This window comes from Ambystoma mexicanum, chromosome 7q (genome assembly GCF_040938575.1).
Source record: "Ambystoma mexicanum isolate Mex_15411 chromosome 7q, UKY_AmexF1_1, whole genome shotgun sequence".
NCBI classification, from domain to species: Eukaryota; Metazoa; Chordata; class Amphibia; order Caudata; family Ambystomatidae; genus Ambystoma; species Ambystoma mexicanum.
This window is the reverse complement of record NC_090941.1, coordinates 710,133,678-710,149,657: the sequence shown is the minus strand read 5'-3', so window position 1 is coordinate 710,149,657 and position 15,980 is coordinate 710,133,678. Positions and strand designations below refer to the sequence as shown.

General features: G+C 45.7%; 1 protein-coding gene across 3 annotated transcripts in view; it reads right to left on the bottom strand.

The window, feature by feature from the left end:
• EEF1AKMT1 (EEF1A lysine methyltransferase 1) overlaps nt 1-15,980 on the bottom strand; it is a 215,432-nt gene that overhangs the window by 95,563 nt on the left and 103,889 nt on the right. For all 3 annotated transcript variants that reach the window (XM_069639943.1, XM_069639941.1, XM_069639940.1), the window contains exon 2: nt 13,652-13,812. In XM_069639943.1, coding sequence (XP_069496044.1) covers nt 13,652-13,801 — 150 coding nt within the window. In that variant the 5' untranslated portion in view covers nt 13,802-13,812. The remainder of the gene's footprint in view (nt 1-13,651; nt 13,813-15,980) is intronic.

Below are 15,980 nucleotides of genomic sequence, written 5' to 3'. Positions count from 1 at the left end.
TCTTGACTATAATTTTCCATAGTTGACATGTTAGAAAGATTACTTTTTCAGTGCTAAGCTTTGTGGTTAGTTGTACTAAGGTATCCTAAAGCACTCTAAAATGTATACTCAATACAAATCCCACCGCTGTACACCAGTGTTAGGCAGAAACCTGTGCAGTTCCCTTAGGGAACACTACAAAAGATTTAGGACTACAGGTGTTAGCAGTAAACCCACTTGGTAGCAGTCTGTACCACCCAGATTTACCTGGTAGCTGTGGCTGAGCAGTCAGACTTCCCTCAAGAAGAGTTAGGCAGTATGCAAAGTATACACAATAGGCACTCAGACACAATAATACAAGCACACACTGACCAGAGCTTTGGTATCAAAGTATATAATTATTTATTTAAAAACACACTGTTTGAAACACTCCAGCACTCTTATGGTAAAACACTCTAAACACAGTTACTATTATAATATATACACCCCTTATTCCTTATCAGATAAGTCTTAGTAAAACACCACTTATTTTCATACAGAGGTGAGCGCTTAACTATAGATGGCACTCCAATAAGTTTGTGAAAAAGGGAGGGAAAAAGACAGAATATGGAAAGGTACACCACTCTAAGATTTAGGAACACTGTTAGCAAGGCAGAAGAGCAAAAGTCACTGGTGAGGCAAAGTCCAAAGGCTGGGCCCACTCTTAGAGAGAGCAGAGCACAAATGCGCCCAAGATCACACAGTTACACTAGGCTTACAAAGTCTTGCAGAGAATTCAAAAAGAGTTTAGAGAGGCTCAGAAACGTTTAGCCAGGGTGTCCCAGGCTAACCCAGGTTCGAAAGCCGGGGGCTAAATCTACCCCGTACAGTCGGTGGCAAGGGAAGCCAGGCGGGACACGGTACCTTAAGTGGGAAGGATCCTCCAGCGGTGGCAGTTGTTCCTGGCAGTGGGTGCAAGTCTCGTCGTCGTCCAGGGGAAGAGAAGATCTCGACTTGGAGGAAAGATAAAGGTCATTGCACTACCAGGGAAGAAACCAGCCGCAGAGTTTTCCGGTTAAAGGTAGTACCTTTTAATTCACGGTCGTGCTAAAACGTGGTATCGCGGTTGCCGGGGTGCTTGGCACAGGCAAGGCGGCCACGAGATACGTCGGGAAGGTGAAAAGACGGTGAAACTGGTTTTCCCCACCAGTCAAAGGAAGAAGACTCTCCGGCGCGAGATCTCCTCTGTCGTTGGGAAAAGTGGTGAGACGGTCCAGCAGGGATCCACTGGTGGTGTCGTCGTGGCAGGTCGGCTCAGCTTCTCCCTCGTCGGATTCTTAGGTCCTGTGGCGACTACTGAAGTTCCAGTCCCCAAAGCCCTGCTTTTATGCAGAAAACCCCCATTCACTCAGCCTAGCTGTCACTCAAACATGCTAAGTGGTGAGCCGGCCGCTCACCACTTGGGCCAATCAGGGCGGAGTGCGACTTGAGTTGCCTAGGCAACTCAGTCCAGGGTGCCTAAATCCCCCTCCATCCTTCCTAAGTACCCCAGACAGAGTGGCACCACTTTGGAGGGTTTCTGTGGAGAAGCCCGCCAAAAAGTGGAACAAAGGGCTCGACTTGGGTTGGAGTCACAGAAGAGAACACAAACGCAATTTTAGAACCGAGTTTTGGCAAAAAATACCAACCATAGAATTAATATTAATTAAATAAACCGGCGGTATGTTCGAGGCTATCGTAATTAAATAAATAAAGATAGTAGCCTCGAACAATGGGAAAATCCCATAGAGAAATATTCGCGGTTGAATATAAAAAGTAGTATCCACTGCCACCAGCCAAAACTCGATCAGGGGGGACGGAGACGTGCCCCCTCGACTAACAGACCCCGGGGCAATTGAATTGCCCCAGCCAGTACGTCCACAATATGATGGTTTGTACTGGTTCTGTTCAGAATTCAAGACGAGTAAAGTCAATGGTGACTTTACATGCCCTGGGAGACAGTAGTCAGTCCCAGGGTATGGAGTCTATACTGGGGGGTCACTATGACACCCCTGTGTTACTGCACTGAGGGCGCTGTGTAACACACATCACAAAAACACATAAAAGACCCCATAGCCCATTAAACACATCTAGATTCAAAGAAAAACACTCAAACCATGCCCAAGAGTGAGGGTAAAAGAGTCTCACTCTTGGCAGGAGAAAAAAAGAAACCCCAAAAATCCAGAAAAGCTGCTGGGGGACTCACTAGGTTAGGAAATTAAGCCTAAACAGAGAATTCGCCCTAACATGTGCCTTGTGCTGGACCTAAGGTTGCACCACCTTTCTGTGTGCAGGCAGTAGCTTGGTAGGGTCTGAAACGTCGTCAGGCACCACCCACTAGCAAGTATATGCAATGATCATTGCCCTGGATTAAAGCAAAGCAGTGTAATACGGTCTGCCAGCGGGATCCAAGCCAGGTGTGGAGCATGGTCCACCCAGGAGCCAATGCAGCTGTTGTCAACATGGGGGCTGAACCCCCCCCTAAAGCCCCCCCAACGTGTGTGATATGTAGATGTGGCAGAGCTGGGCACGGGCTGTTGGCTTCCACCGCAGGCCCGGGGCGATCCCCAACAGGATGCAGTTTTAGGAGCGCCTTAGTGAAGGTAGGCAGTGCTCATCCCCCGTCTACCGGGGGCCTTTATAGCAGGTGCAGTTGCAGTGCTGAGTGGTCCGGCGGTGTTACGCTCACCTGATATCTCCGGGGGCGTCTGGAAGGCTCTGAGATCTGGAACCCTGGATGCGTAGTTGCCCAGTGCTGAATAACGAATCTGCAATTACAGAAGGGAGGATTTCTGATAACTGTCTCTAATGGGTGAATCTCCCACCTCCCTCTGACCGATTCCCTTCCCACTGGGTTCTTTTCTCACCTTAGTTATTTGTAGGGTGAGCTGTCCGTCCTGAGTTTCTTGTACAGGGGCGCTTGACGTTTGTTGGACAGCTGCCCGAGTTGCTTCACTGGTGCAGTACGCCTTCCTTGGGCCCAGGCCTGTTGTGACCCCGAATCTGCTGTTAGGCAGGTAGGTTTGTTAATTGTAAGTCTTTGTTCTGTTTATGGTGGGAATTCGTTAATGTCTTTATCTCCTTTTCAGGTGCGAAGGTCTTGATGCTGGTGTGCCGGATTGGGAGGCACATTTTCTAGGTAAGAGAAAGCACGAAGCGCAGCGCCTTTATTGTCTTTTAAAGCTAACCTGTGTTTTCCTCTTCTTCTCCTCATAGGCCGCTGTGGTGCTGCGAGTGGATGAGAGCGTGATGAAAAACAGGCCCCCGGAATCCGTTAAGGTAAGTACAGCACTGTGCGGTTGTTTAATATTGAAAGCGAACCTGAATATGACTTTTTCTTTGCAGATGTTGCTGTGGTGCTCCGGATGGAAGCGTGGCGTAGCGCGATGGAATTCAGGTAAGACTGATGGAATTCGATGTTTTGGAAGCGCGCGTTCTTATATTATTTTTCCCTTTCTCGTTATTGCAGGTCGCTTTGTTCGAACAGCAGCTGTGGTAGCGGTTCGCCAGAAGTCCTTAAGATAGTACTCACAGGTGAGTGATGTTTCTTCTTCTCTCGGTTTCCACAGATCGCAGCCCAGTTGAGTGCTGGATGGCGTTTTCTCAGGTAAGACAGAATAATCTTGTTCTTGTTCTTGCAGGATTACAGGAAGATGCTGAAGACCAGGAGCTGGACACGGTGAGCGTCACGCTGCGGGTTGCAGAATAACTTGAAGTGTGTTCTTGTGGTGTTCGAGCTAAAACATGGCGCTGGTGCGCAGTGCATTCTGGGGGAACTCAGAGCCATAATGGATATTTATCCATGCCTCAGTGGAAAGCTGCATTTGCTTTGCGAAACAACATGTTTTCAACGTTATTCGCTGATGGGTTTGGAATGCAGGCCTTCTCAGCCAAGGACACAGCGCTGGGAAAGCTAAGATCCGCAGGTGCCGGCTGGTACCTGACAACGAGGTTTGTTTTGGTTTGCTATGCTTGCGCCAAGGTTTTGAGATGAGTTGTGGAATTGTTTTCCGGGGCGTTTTAGGAGAGGGAAGTGCTTTGCTCCTTGAGGTTACTGTCGGTTGACCAAGCTGGCAACCAACGGTCACCCATCAATGCGCAAGCGCATTGCCAGAAGGTTTGAGAAGTTGCCACCCCTTGTTGAGGGTGGCATATATGCGGAAACCCTCAACGGTCAGACGGGATAAGCACAAAGACCTCAGTCATATGGGGGACGCCCTGGTCCGATATACCTGTGGGCTGTTGTGCTCTCGGCCTGGCTGTTATCGGGGTCTTTCAGCCGCTTCTGGCGAGATGAGGTTTCGTCAAGTTACGCCCATGGTCATGTATTCTTGCTAATTTACTGTTTTTCCTATGATTTATCTGATCTATGCTTGTATTGTATATATGCCTAACTATGAATAAATAGCCGTATAAGTGCTACTTACTCTCTAAGTGTGCGTGGGGTTGTAAATCATTGCGTTGTCTACCTGCGTTCAAAGTATTGGCCCTGCGGCGGTACTGGTGATAAATTACTGTCCGTGCACTATTGGCGAGCAATACAGTTCTACAGTCAGAGCGTGGTTTACATAGCCCAGGTAAAGTAGTACCAGGGAAAGTAGTTCCAAACCTGCCACACCCAAAACACTAGACCGCATGGCTTGGTTCTTATAACTGTTGGATTTAAAGGCCCATGTACATAAATGGGACCTAGTTTGAACAGCCCTTCCTTCCTACATATGAGACTGGTGCCAAAGGCGCCAGGACTGGCTCCAGGAGCCCTTTTGCAGTGGTTGTAAGGCCCTCAGGGTTCTAGTGGGAGCCTGCTTGTGGCACAACTTGTGCCCCCTCACAGTGGTCATGACAGACGGGCCCCCTGCCACGCCAGCTTCCAGGTGTGTCTTGGTTGTGGGCAGGAGGGCGCGCTGGCGTTACAGGCTGCCAACACACCCCAGCTGGAGCTTGTGACTCACATGGCGCCTCTGGGCCCTGGGCCAGTCTATGTCCGCACTGGTACCTCGGCTGCCGGTTTTCGTTATTTCTCAACGGATTCCACCTCACATCATGGGAGAAAATTAGGCACCAGAGCTAACCTTTGTCAGAGCTCTGTCACCCTGCGGCCATCTTCCTCAGGCTCTCGAGCGCTCCACTACACTCTTAAGCCCCCTCTATAACTCCCTTCTCCACTACTCTCCCCATCATTCTTTCATAGTATTCCTTTCACTCTCCCATTCACCTTTTCCACTCACTCATTTATTCTCCCTTCCTCCTTTTAAATATAATCCACAGTCTTCACTCACCATACACATACTCTTACACCCATGTACCATTTCCTCTCACAATGAAATACCTCACCTTGCTCACCCGTTCTCTAATCTTCATCCACACCCTGCTACACTTTCCTTCCACGCCGGATCTCTCTCTCTCTGAGGGGTCCCTATCAAACCTTGACAGTGGCAGGTTTCTGACCATGCCATGTACCTTTTCTTCCAAGTCCTCGTCCATTGGTCATCTGGCTATCTGGGGTACTGGGAAATAAGATCTATTTCAATTCGTCTTTCCCCTTGAAGTTTCCTTAAACATAGGTCGAAGAAGAACCTCTTCAGTGAGTACTGGCAGGACTTCATTTATTTTTACATTTATTGGAGCGCATAAAGCCTTTAGGCATCAAGGCGCTAGTTACAGACAAAGGTGCATTTGTTGGGAACAGTATTAGTCAGTTAAACAGGTAGGTCTTGAGTTTTTCCTGGGCAACTGGTAAGAGGGTTTGGATTGGAAGGAGTGTGGTAGGTTATTCCAGAGGCTGGCTGCCACCATCGGAATACTCAAACCCCCCAGCTCTTTTTTGTCTGAATCTTGGCATGACAAGGCAGTGACTGAAGGTGGATCTCAGGGGTCTGAGAGGCGTGTGTGTAGTAAGTCTCCGAACTAGATATATAGGGCCGTCGCTTGACAAAGGTGTGTGATAGAGACAATTTGAAATGTTATGATTTATTTTATATATTTTTGGCATTTATAAAGCGTGCAAAGCCCGGAGGCATCGAGGCGCTGGTTACATCAAGGAACGAGGGGACAAAGAACACATACAGTTAGTTAAAGAGCAGGATCAGTGGTGCAAAGATCAGTGGCGTAAAGAGCATCAGAGTCACAAACAGGTGGATTCAGTCAAGGGTGTGGGAAAGATAACACCAAAATCATGCAGTCATACTAGAAGGCTGTTCAGTGAGAAGACTAGGGTTTTCAGTTGTTTCTGGAATTCCCAGTACGATTGTTCAGATCTCAAAGTCAGGGGCAAGGCATTTCAGTATTTAGGGGATGTGACCAGGAAACTGGAGCCTTCAACTCGCTTACATCTGAGGCTTGAATAACTTAGAACCAAGCTACTTGGTGGAAAAGATACATCGCTACGAACCAATCGATCACTGAGGTCAAGAGATAAGCACCTGTTAATGGTTCCACCGACTAAATGAGTGTCCAGAGGAGACTGTAGACTCTCTGTTTTCGGCCCAAACCTTTGGAATAGCCTCCCACTTACAGGGACCCTGCCAGTTTTTGGGGAAAAAACTAAAAACCCACCTGTTTAAAAAGAGAACTACTACCTAGAGAAGAACTAATGTTAACCATTTGATGAATGGATTGAGCTATGCTCTCAGATTTAACATACGCACTGTGATTCGATTGAGTTCATGATACAAGCGCTACACAAACATCTCAATCAATCAATCAAGCTGGGTATGGTGAGTTGGTGCGAGTGCGAGGAGTGCGTGGGTCTGGAGGTTTGAGCTTTTGACCGTTTTGCGAGAGGTACTTAGGGTGACAAGTTGGAAAGGCATTTGTGCGTTTTGTCAAAAGATTTGAATGTGTCGCGCTCACGGATTGGTAGCCAATGTACCTTACATCTTGCTGCGGAAATGTGTTCTCGCTTTGGGATATTGAGAGTGGCTCTGAGGGCATTGTTTTGGATGATTTGCAATGTGTTGATATTTTGTGCATTTGTACCTGCAAATAGTCCAATGCAATAATCAAGTTTTGAACCAATAAGTGCTCTTGCAATGGTGATGCAGTTGTCGGGAGACAGAAAGGGTCTGCATGCATTGATGAGTCTAGATATGCGTGCTGCGGATGAGGCGATTGCATTGACCTGCCTGGATAAAGACAGGGTGGCATCTAGGTATACGCCCAGAGTTTCGATATGATATGATAGGATATGGCATTCATAACGCTGCTGGACACTTTGATGGTGTTGCCCTCTATGGCGAAAGTTTTATATGAGGGATCAAGTTGTTCAGTGATGTTTGGGAACCTACCAGGAGGAGTTATGTCTTGTCGTCATTGAGGCACAAAAGGTGGGATGCCATCCAGGTCTATACAGTGTGATAGACTGACAGTAGATTGTTCGTGCCAGCGGTGTAGTCGCCAGTAAGGGGGCAAAAGGATCTGCGTAGTTGGTGTAGGAGACTCCTCCGTCATCAAGGTCAAATAAGGGTTTGGTAAATATATTGTATGATGTTGGGGAGACGCATCATCCTTGCGGGACACCACACATGACTGGGTCTGGCGGCGCTGCAGCGTTGGCGGAAAAAAAAACTCATGTTCCTGTCGGCTAGGAAGGAGGCAATCCATGAGATAGCTTAAGAAAGGGGCTGCTGTTGCCAGGTGTTGGCACAGGATTTGGTGGTCAACCAAGTCGAAAACGGCCACAAAGTCCATTAGCAGAAGTAAGGCTGTTTTTCCATTGTCTTTAATTTCATCCAGCAGATTTTGTAGGTCTAGCGGGGCAGATTCTATTCCAAACTCGGGTCGCAAGCCCGATTGGCACAGACCGAGGGGGTTATTAGATTCCAGGTGGGACTGGATCTGTAGATAAGCTGTGCAATCCAGAATTTTAAGCAGAAAGGGGACCATGGTTATGGGGCGGTAGTCAGTGGGGATGTCTGGGTCAAGGGTAGGTTTTTAAAAGTGGTCGGACCATGCATCCTTGAGACTCTTAGGCACGGAGCAGGAGGAGAAGGAGGCATTGATAAGAGTAATCATGAAGGGTGCAAGTGATTCTGTGCAGTCCTTGACGACGGTCGCAGGACATATGTCTCCCTGGCATTGGGAAGGCTTAAACCCTTGAATGATCTGAGTGGCTATGAGTTCGGTAACCGGGTCGAAGTCAAAGGTGGGATAATTTTGGACAGAAGGTTGTGGCCTGATGTTAGGGATAAAAGGAGTGGCGCGGTCCATAGCATTTCTTTTGGAAATTATATTTTTTGGGAGTTTGTTAATTTTGAATGTTGACACACCAGGTGCTGTCCTGAGTGCTGGTGGTACGGGTGTGCGTTGGGGACTCGAGCTCTCGTAGTATGGAGAAGAGCTCTGTAGCACTAGAGCTGGAGTTAACAATTCTGTTGTTAAAGGACCAACTTTTTGCAGAGATGATGGCTTTTTTGTATTCCTTCGATGCCAAGATAAAGCAGGGTTTGTTGGGCTTGGTGGGGTTTTTGTTTCATAGTGTTTCTCCCAGCGTTTTAGTAGACAGAGGGCTTTGAGTTCAGAGGAAAACCAAGTGTTGCAGTGCGCGGCTGCTTTAGCTTTCCGTAGTGTGAGTGGGGCAACAGTGTTGATAGCATGAGTGAACATCAAGTTGTACAGGTCTACCAGTGCTGCAGGGTCATTGGGTTGAGCCTGTGGGTGGATCAGTGCATCCAGCAGAGGCAGAATGCGGGATTTGGTGATGCTTTTATTGCTTCTGGTGGCAGTGGCCGGGAGTAGGGGGCCGTTGTGGCTGGGTCATTGGATACTGAGATATTAAATAGGATGACATTGTGGTTGGTCCAGGGGCATGGTTGGTTAGATGTGACAAGTGTGTTACAGTTGAGGTCCTCTAGCCAATCCAGTGTACAGCCTTTGAAGTGGGTGGTCGTCATGATGCGTTGGGTGAAGCCCAGTGCATTTAGGGAGTTGGCCAACGACAACACGTTAAGATCTGACTCATCATTGAGCCCAGGTTGAGATTGCCTAGAAGTAGTGTTTTGGAGGTAGGTGTGAGATTGGTACGAATTGGCAGGATGTCCTCTTTGAATGAGAGGAGATTGTCAGGAGCACGATAGACTAAATGTATGAGAGAGGCTGAGTTTGGTTGTCAGGGGTTCACCAGTAGAGAAGGCAGTGGTGCATAATTTTCTGATGGGAAGAGAATCTCTAGCAACGAGTGTGCCCCGCTGCCTCTGGAATCTGCTCTGTCTTCTCGATAGATGGCCTATTTGGGTGGGAAGGCGATAGACAGTGGCTGCGTGGAACCATGTTTCAGATATGGCTAAAATGTCAAGGTTGTTGTTAGTTACAAGGTCAGCAATGTCACGGTCTCTGAGCCAATGCACAAATCTTCTAGCTTCTCATATATGGGGAAGCACAGACAGCATTGTTGTGGGTCACTTGGAGCCTATTTAAGTTTTTTTCAGACCTGCCGCACAAGGCATCACAAAAGTCCAGCTTAGATCCCACGAGGGCAAAGGCAACTGTGAGTCGATTGTCTGAAGTTAGGAAAGGTTTACTAGCTTGGATGAGCTTCATGGTATAGGCTGCTGAGGAGGTGATGTGGCTGATTTGGCGGGGCATACGGAGCTCTGCATCAAAGTGAATGCCCAGAGTTTTTACCGAAGAGGAGACCGGGATCTTATGTCCATTAATGTCGAAGAAGCCGAATGCAGGGTCAGGCGTTGCTAGGCGGGCTGGTGTTCTAACTAGCAGAAGCTCTGTTTTTTCATTGCTCAGACAGGGAGTATGCAGGGCAATCCAGCTTTGAACCATTTTGTAAATGTTATTCACCTTAGTAGAGTCCTGCCTGCGGTCCCCTTAGAGGGGGATGAGGATTTGGGCGTCATCAGCATAGTTCAAGGCGTCGAGGTAGTCAAAAAGTGGTTTTGTATAGATATTATAGAGGGTAGGTGAGACACAGGAACCTTGTGGCACCCCACAGGAATTGAGAGTCGGGAGGGAAGCAGTGTCACCTGCAAAGACTCTGGATGTTCCGTTATCGAGGAAGAAGGACATCCAGCTGGGAGCTTCAGGGGCGAAGCCTACGACTGAGGTCAGATGGTGGCATAAAATCTTGTAGTTGACGAGATCAAAGGCTGCCGAAAGGTCGAGGAGGAGGGACAGATTTCCTGCATCATTAACATTGTCAAGTTGTTTTTTTAAGTCTAGGGTGGCTGTTTCCGTCCCGTCTATGAGACGGAAACCGGACTGGCGTTTGCTGAGTATGTGATGGTTTTCTAGGAAGTCTTGTATTTTGGTATAGGCGACTTTATCAGTGATTTTCAGAAAAAATGAACAGTGGTAATAGGTCTGTAGTTGGTGTGGATGGTTGGGTCTAGCAAGGGTTTTTTGAGCAGGGGGGTGACCCAGGATTCTTTAAGACAAGGAGGGACATAATTAGAGGCAAGGTATAAGTTGATGGAGGTGATGAGGGAGGAGGGAGTCTGCACATTCTTTGACTATGGAGGAAGGGCAGATGTCCTCTTTGCAGCTCAACGGTTTAAACCCTTTCATGATGGTGGCCAAGTCTGACTCAGAGATGGTTTTAAATTTGAAGAGGTGGGACTTGTCGAGAGAACTGGCCTGAAGGTGGTCTGGCAAGGTAATCAGCGATGTGGATCATTTAGAGTTAATTTAGTCTTGCAGTTGTGAAATTTAGCTGATGAGGGGGTCTTGGATTTTTGTGCACCTAATGTTGTCTTTAGTGGCAATTGTAGGGTTGGTGACAAGCGATAGCAGCTCACAAAGAATGGTGAACAATTCTTGGGAGCTCAAAGAGGCCTCTGCTATCCTTTTGTTGTAGGAGGCTGCTTTAGTCGCATGGATGGTGCATTTATATTTCAGGGATACATCATGAAAGAACATTTTATTGGCGCCAGTTAGTGCTTTCTGCCAAACGGCTTCTGCTGCTCGTTTCTTCCTGTGTAGCGCTCCTCCGTGAACCAGGTGTTGTTGTGCCTCGTATTCTTTGTTTTACGAGGCTTGAGGGTGGCGCGAGGTACTCGGCAGCATTGGGTAGCATAGAATTGTAGTGTTTCACCAAAAGGTTGGTGTTGTGACTCGTGATGGGCTGAAATCCAAGTAGGGTGGAGAAGGCATTCACTCGTTAGGTTGCGAGAGCTTTGTGCTGGGGTAGGGGATAAAGGGCAGGGAGTTTCTGAGCGTTTGTTTTTGGATAGGGACAGTGAAAGTGATGCTGTGGTGGTCAGTCCATGGGTGGAGTATGTTAGAGAGGATAGAAGCATTACAATTGAGGTGCAGGAGCCAGCCTAAGGTACAGTCTTGTGCATGGGTAGAGGAGTGGATGTGTTGGGTGCAGCCAAGGTCGGATGTGGGTTGGCGAGGGCTGAGACATCTGTATCTAAGGGGTCATTGCAGCCCAGATTGCAGTCACCCAGGATGATAAGCTTAGTAGTAGGCTTAAGGTTGGCAGAGATGGATTGGATGAAGTCATCTTTGGAAGAGGAGAAAGGTCCTGGAGCTCCGTAGATGAGGTGGATGGAGATGGAGGCGTTAAGCGAACAATTAATTTTTACATGGATGGATTCGGAGCATGGGATTGAGCTGGAAGCAATGGTGCGAAGTGGGCTAAGCAAGAGCATGGAGATATGGAGTTCGAGTAGTTGGATTCTCATGGTTAGTCAAGGGTAAAAGTCTGCAACCCGATGTACAAATACGTTCTGGGACAGAGGACCTGGATTACGTTTTCCTGATGTAATTACATCGGCCTTGATTGCCGTTCTCTTGTTTCATGAGTTTGATAGAGTTTCGGCCAATGTCCATGTCCCTTTGGACCGTCACAGGCAGATGGGATTTGTGATTGGTCTTGCCTTTAGTATATATAGTTTGGGTGGGCTCCTCTAGCACCCTTTCCTCATCTGTGAACAGATCTGGGCGATATTCGAGAGCTGTATGTTCTTCTCCCACATCAGGAGGGATTTCCTCCTGAGGTTCAGTATGTAACCCGGGATCAGGAAGCTCTCCAAAGGTTCCTTCTTGGCCATAGGGAATTGTGGACACATATACTGGAGAAGTGCCATTATTTAATGCAGATAAAATGTAGAATTGTTTTAAATGTAAAACAGACTCACGCAGATTAAGGGGGTGTCTTTTATTTAGAAATCTAATACCTCTGTATGAACTACTACGTGAGAAACCTATTTGTGTCTAGGATTATTACATTTTGTTCGGTGTATGATTGGTTTGATGTGCTATGTTCCAACTGATTTAGTAAATCAGCTAATACAAGAGATACATATTTGTGCTATATAGTGGTTTCTAGATCTCAACCATTTTTTGATGAGTTTAACAGGTAGGACACTAACAATTTATGATTGGCCACTTTTAATTATATGTATGATTTTGCTTATAAATATTTACATCATATTTATGATGAATAATATATTGTTCAGGATAGTAACATTTTGTAGCAATTTATCACAGTGTTGGTAGACCGTTATACTCAAATGTATTACCAATTATCCACTGCCTTATAATATTTGTGCAGTTCATAAAACCAGAATTAAGTGTGCAGGGGGCACATGTGCACCTTTGCTAAAACAATTAAGAAAGACTTTCAATATGCACCATTGACAACATAAAAGATTAACAGTTTACTGAGCTAGGAGGAGAAATGCCTAGCATATCAGTGCTAGACTGCCCATGAGGACAAACCTAATGCACATGGATATTTCATATTTCTGATCTGGTAAAGCAAAGTGATTGAAATGCGATTGTAGACCCTCGTGAGTGAGCACCATTCCACAGGACAGGTTATTTAGCCTTGCTCCTTCTCAGTCAAATGGCTCTCATATCTTTGGCTTACTTTCATAACAACTTTGTAGGAACAATCATCTATTCAATATTTTATTTGTGTTATACTGTACCTTAACAAAACCTTTGGCATCCTAAGTGAACCTGTGGAAAAGACAACATGCCCTAATAACGGGAAGTTGCTTGGCATACTTACATATTGTGAGTTGGCGGAAGAGCCAAAGAAGGCAGCCATAAAACAACCTAGTCTGGCACGCAGGTGTTAACCTTTGAAGTGTATAGCCCTAGAAAGAGTGCTAGAAAGCTCAGGAAGTCCGCTCTTTGGTAGAGAGGAGTTGGAAGAGATAAACAACTTGAACTACTGATAAGGAACAAAAGAACCACCTCATCAACAGGGCTCCGATGGTACTGGTCAACGGAGAATTATGGAAAAGAGCTTGTGCCAGCACTGCAATGGTATGCAGTGTCATGAATTAAATCACCAAATTCCATGTATATACTTTTTGTTGAAGATATGTGTGAAGTTCTAATGAGTTATGATGTGGAGTACTTCACTAATATAAAACAGAACATGCTGTAACCTGCTGGAGTAGGCGATTTCATTTTGTAATCAATTACAAAACTTGCTAAAAATAAACAGTGATGTTACAGGGTTAAGTTCACTTAGTGGGGGTGAGAAATGTTAGCCTTGGGATATGCCATATATAGCAGTGGTAGAAAGGTTGGCTGTTGGAAGGACAAATACAGTCATAAGAAGAACAGATCCACTGTAGCAAGAAGAGGAGCAGACTGGAGAGGGAAGAAATGGGGCCAGACTATCAACTTACATTACAGGCTTGTGTCACCGTTGTTTTACAGAACCGTTTGCCCTCATACCTACCCAATCCTCTTGCACCAAACCAAAATAGGATGTTTGAAGCTCTTGAGATGTATTTATGGCATCGTTCTCTTGCTGCTCTGTGTAGAATTCTTGAAGTGCGGCCAATGCATGGGAAGAGAGCTCTGGCATGTCATCATCACTATCCTCCATAGTGGAAAAAGCTGTGGTTGATCAGAAAACACAGAAAGAGTGCCTTAACTCACCGTAACACCAGTAGCAAATACGTGAATCTGATCAGAAATGTCTACTGTTACTCCTCTTAACCAGAGAAGTATTCATTTTAAATAATCTCTCAGGAACACACATTTCAGATTAGGTCACCCATGCACAATGGAAACCTCAAACAGACTCCCCAATGAACACTTGACATATACATTAGAAATGGAACTGTCATCCACCCTTTAAAAAAATGTGTTTCACTATCAATTTCCTTCACTTTCTGCCATTGCATTCACCAGTGTCCATATCTGTTGCCAAGCATTGTCTTAATGTAGCCTTTCTGTTGTAACACTTTCCGCACCGCTGATGATTTTTTAAAAACTTTGGCTAAAAACCCCTGAGAGTTTTCCGATCCATGCCAGGATATAGCCGTTATCTAGCTAGCTGTTTTCTTCCTGTGGAGCATTCAGCCAATCAAGCTGCATCATTGGCCCCTAACACAGCAGTTTCCGGTATATCCTGATTCAGTGAAAAAAATTTAGTTAAGGGACAGTTAAGGTGAACACGTTCAGTGCAACAAAACCCTTGAAATTCAGTATAAGACCTTCCTGAATTTCAGGGGTTTTGTGGCATTTAATCAGCACCTTGAAGTCACTGAAACAAATGTTTTTTTCACTGAATTTCAAGGGTTTTGTTATGCTACACCTTACACCAGCTGTAATTCTGCCTTTTTTCTGATAACATAACCGATGTCATATAATTTGTTAACAATATGTGTTCTTTAGCTATGTAACATGGGTTTATTAAGTATTTAATCTTTTTCTGTGTCCACTGAATACGAATGTATTGCTTAAAGTGTTCTGTGATGAGAAAAAGTGGTGTGGGAGTGGTGGGGGACTGACTATGAAGGCTGAGATGGTTTAGTGGGGGACTGTGATGTGGAAGAGTATGATGGTATTAGTGAGGGACTGCGAAGAGGAAGAGTGAGTGTTGGCGGTAATGGGGGACTGTCATAGGGAAGAGCAATGTGGTGGTAGTGGGAGACTGTGATGAGGAGTGATGTGTTGGTAGAGCGGTATTGTGACGAGGAAGAGCGATGTGTTGGCAGTGGGGTACTCTGAGGAGGAAGCCTGAGACGGGGTAGCGGAGGACTGTGACGCGAAAGAGGGATGTGGGGGTTAAGGTAAGATTACCATTGTGTACTGAGACAAGAAAGAGGAATGTGGGGTTACATAGGTAAGATTACTATATAGTACTGGGATGAGGAAGACGGATGTAGGGGTTCAGGTAGGATTACTAATTAAGTACTGTGACGAAGAACAACATGCGGACATCAGGAGTGAATCGAGATCTTTATTTGTATTTATTTTTGTATCTTCATTGTTTAGTCACCTGAAAAGCGTTTCCAATCAAAACAAAGGATTAAGTAAACAAGCATCGGTTTCCCTTGGTCCTTCGTTGCAGACTTTTTGTAAGTAATTAAGCAATTATCAGCTTTTAAAAAACATTTAACACCCCCAAAACACTGACAGCCCCCAAATACGCCCCTTCCACGCATTTTAAGTTAATTTAGGAAGCAATCCCTGTATTTTCTTATATTAAGAAAAGGATTGCTTCCTAAATTAACCTAAAATATTCCTCTTACCATAACTAGCGATCACACATCTCAACTTTTCAGAGTTTTTAAGCATTTACAGTTTTTTCCCCCACTCAAAACGAATCAAGATCTCGGTGAAGCCCCGGAAAAAAAGACACTATTTCCAAGCTTCAAACCTTCACATATGAAACTTTCTTTACCTGCACACATGCTGCCAAGCTTCAAAACTACCCTACTTAAACCTCTTATTTCAAGGCAGCTTCCAAAAACGGATATAGATTCAAATCGAGATCTCCATAATGGCAGATTTTTAGAAATGAGAATACTTGGTACCAGCAATGCAACATGGGACTATGACAAGCTTTTTGGGACGGAGCACCACACTCTAGGTCAAATTTACAAAAAAAAACAACTGGGCGGATTTAAGCCAAAACAACTAAGGATTACTTTCGAGTGCTTTGTGCCCGACTTAGTGGCACAAATCCATCCAGCGGTTTGGGCAGTTTGCTTCAGCAAAAATCAGACATTTACCTTTGGGGAAAAGAATGGAAAAGTGAAAAACACCTTTTTTTA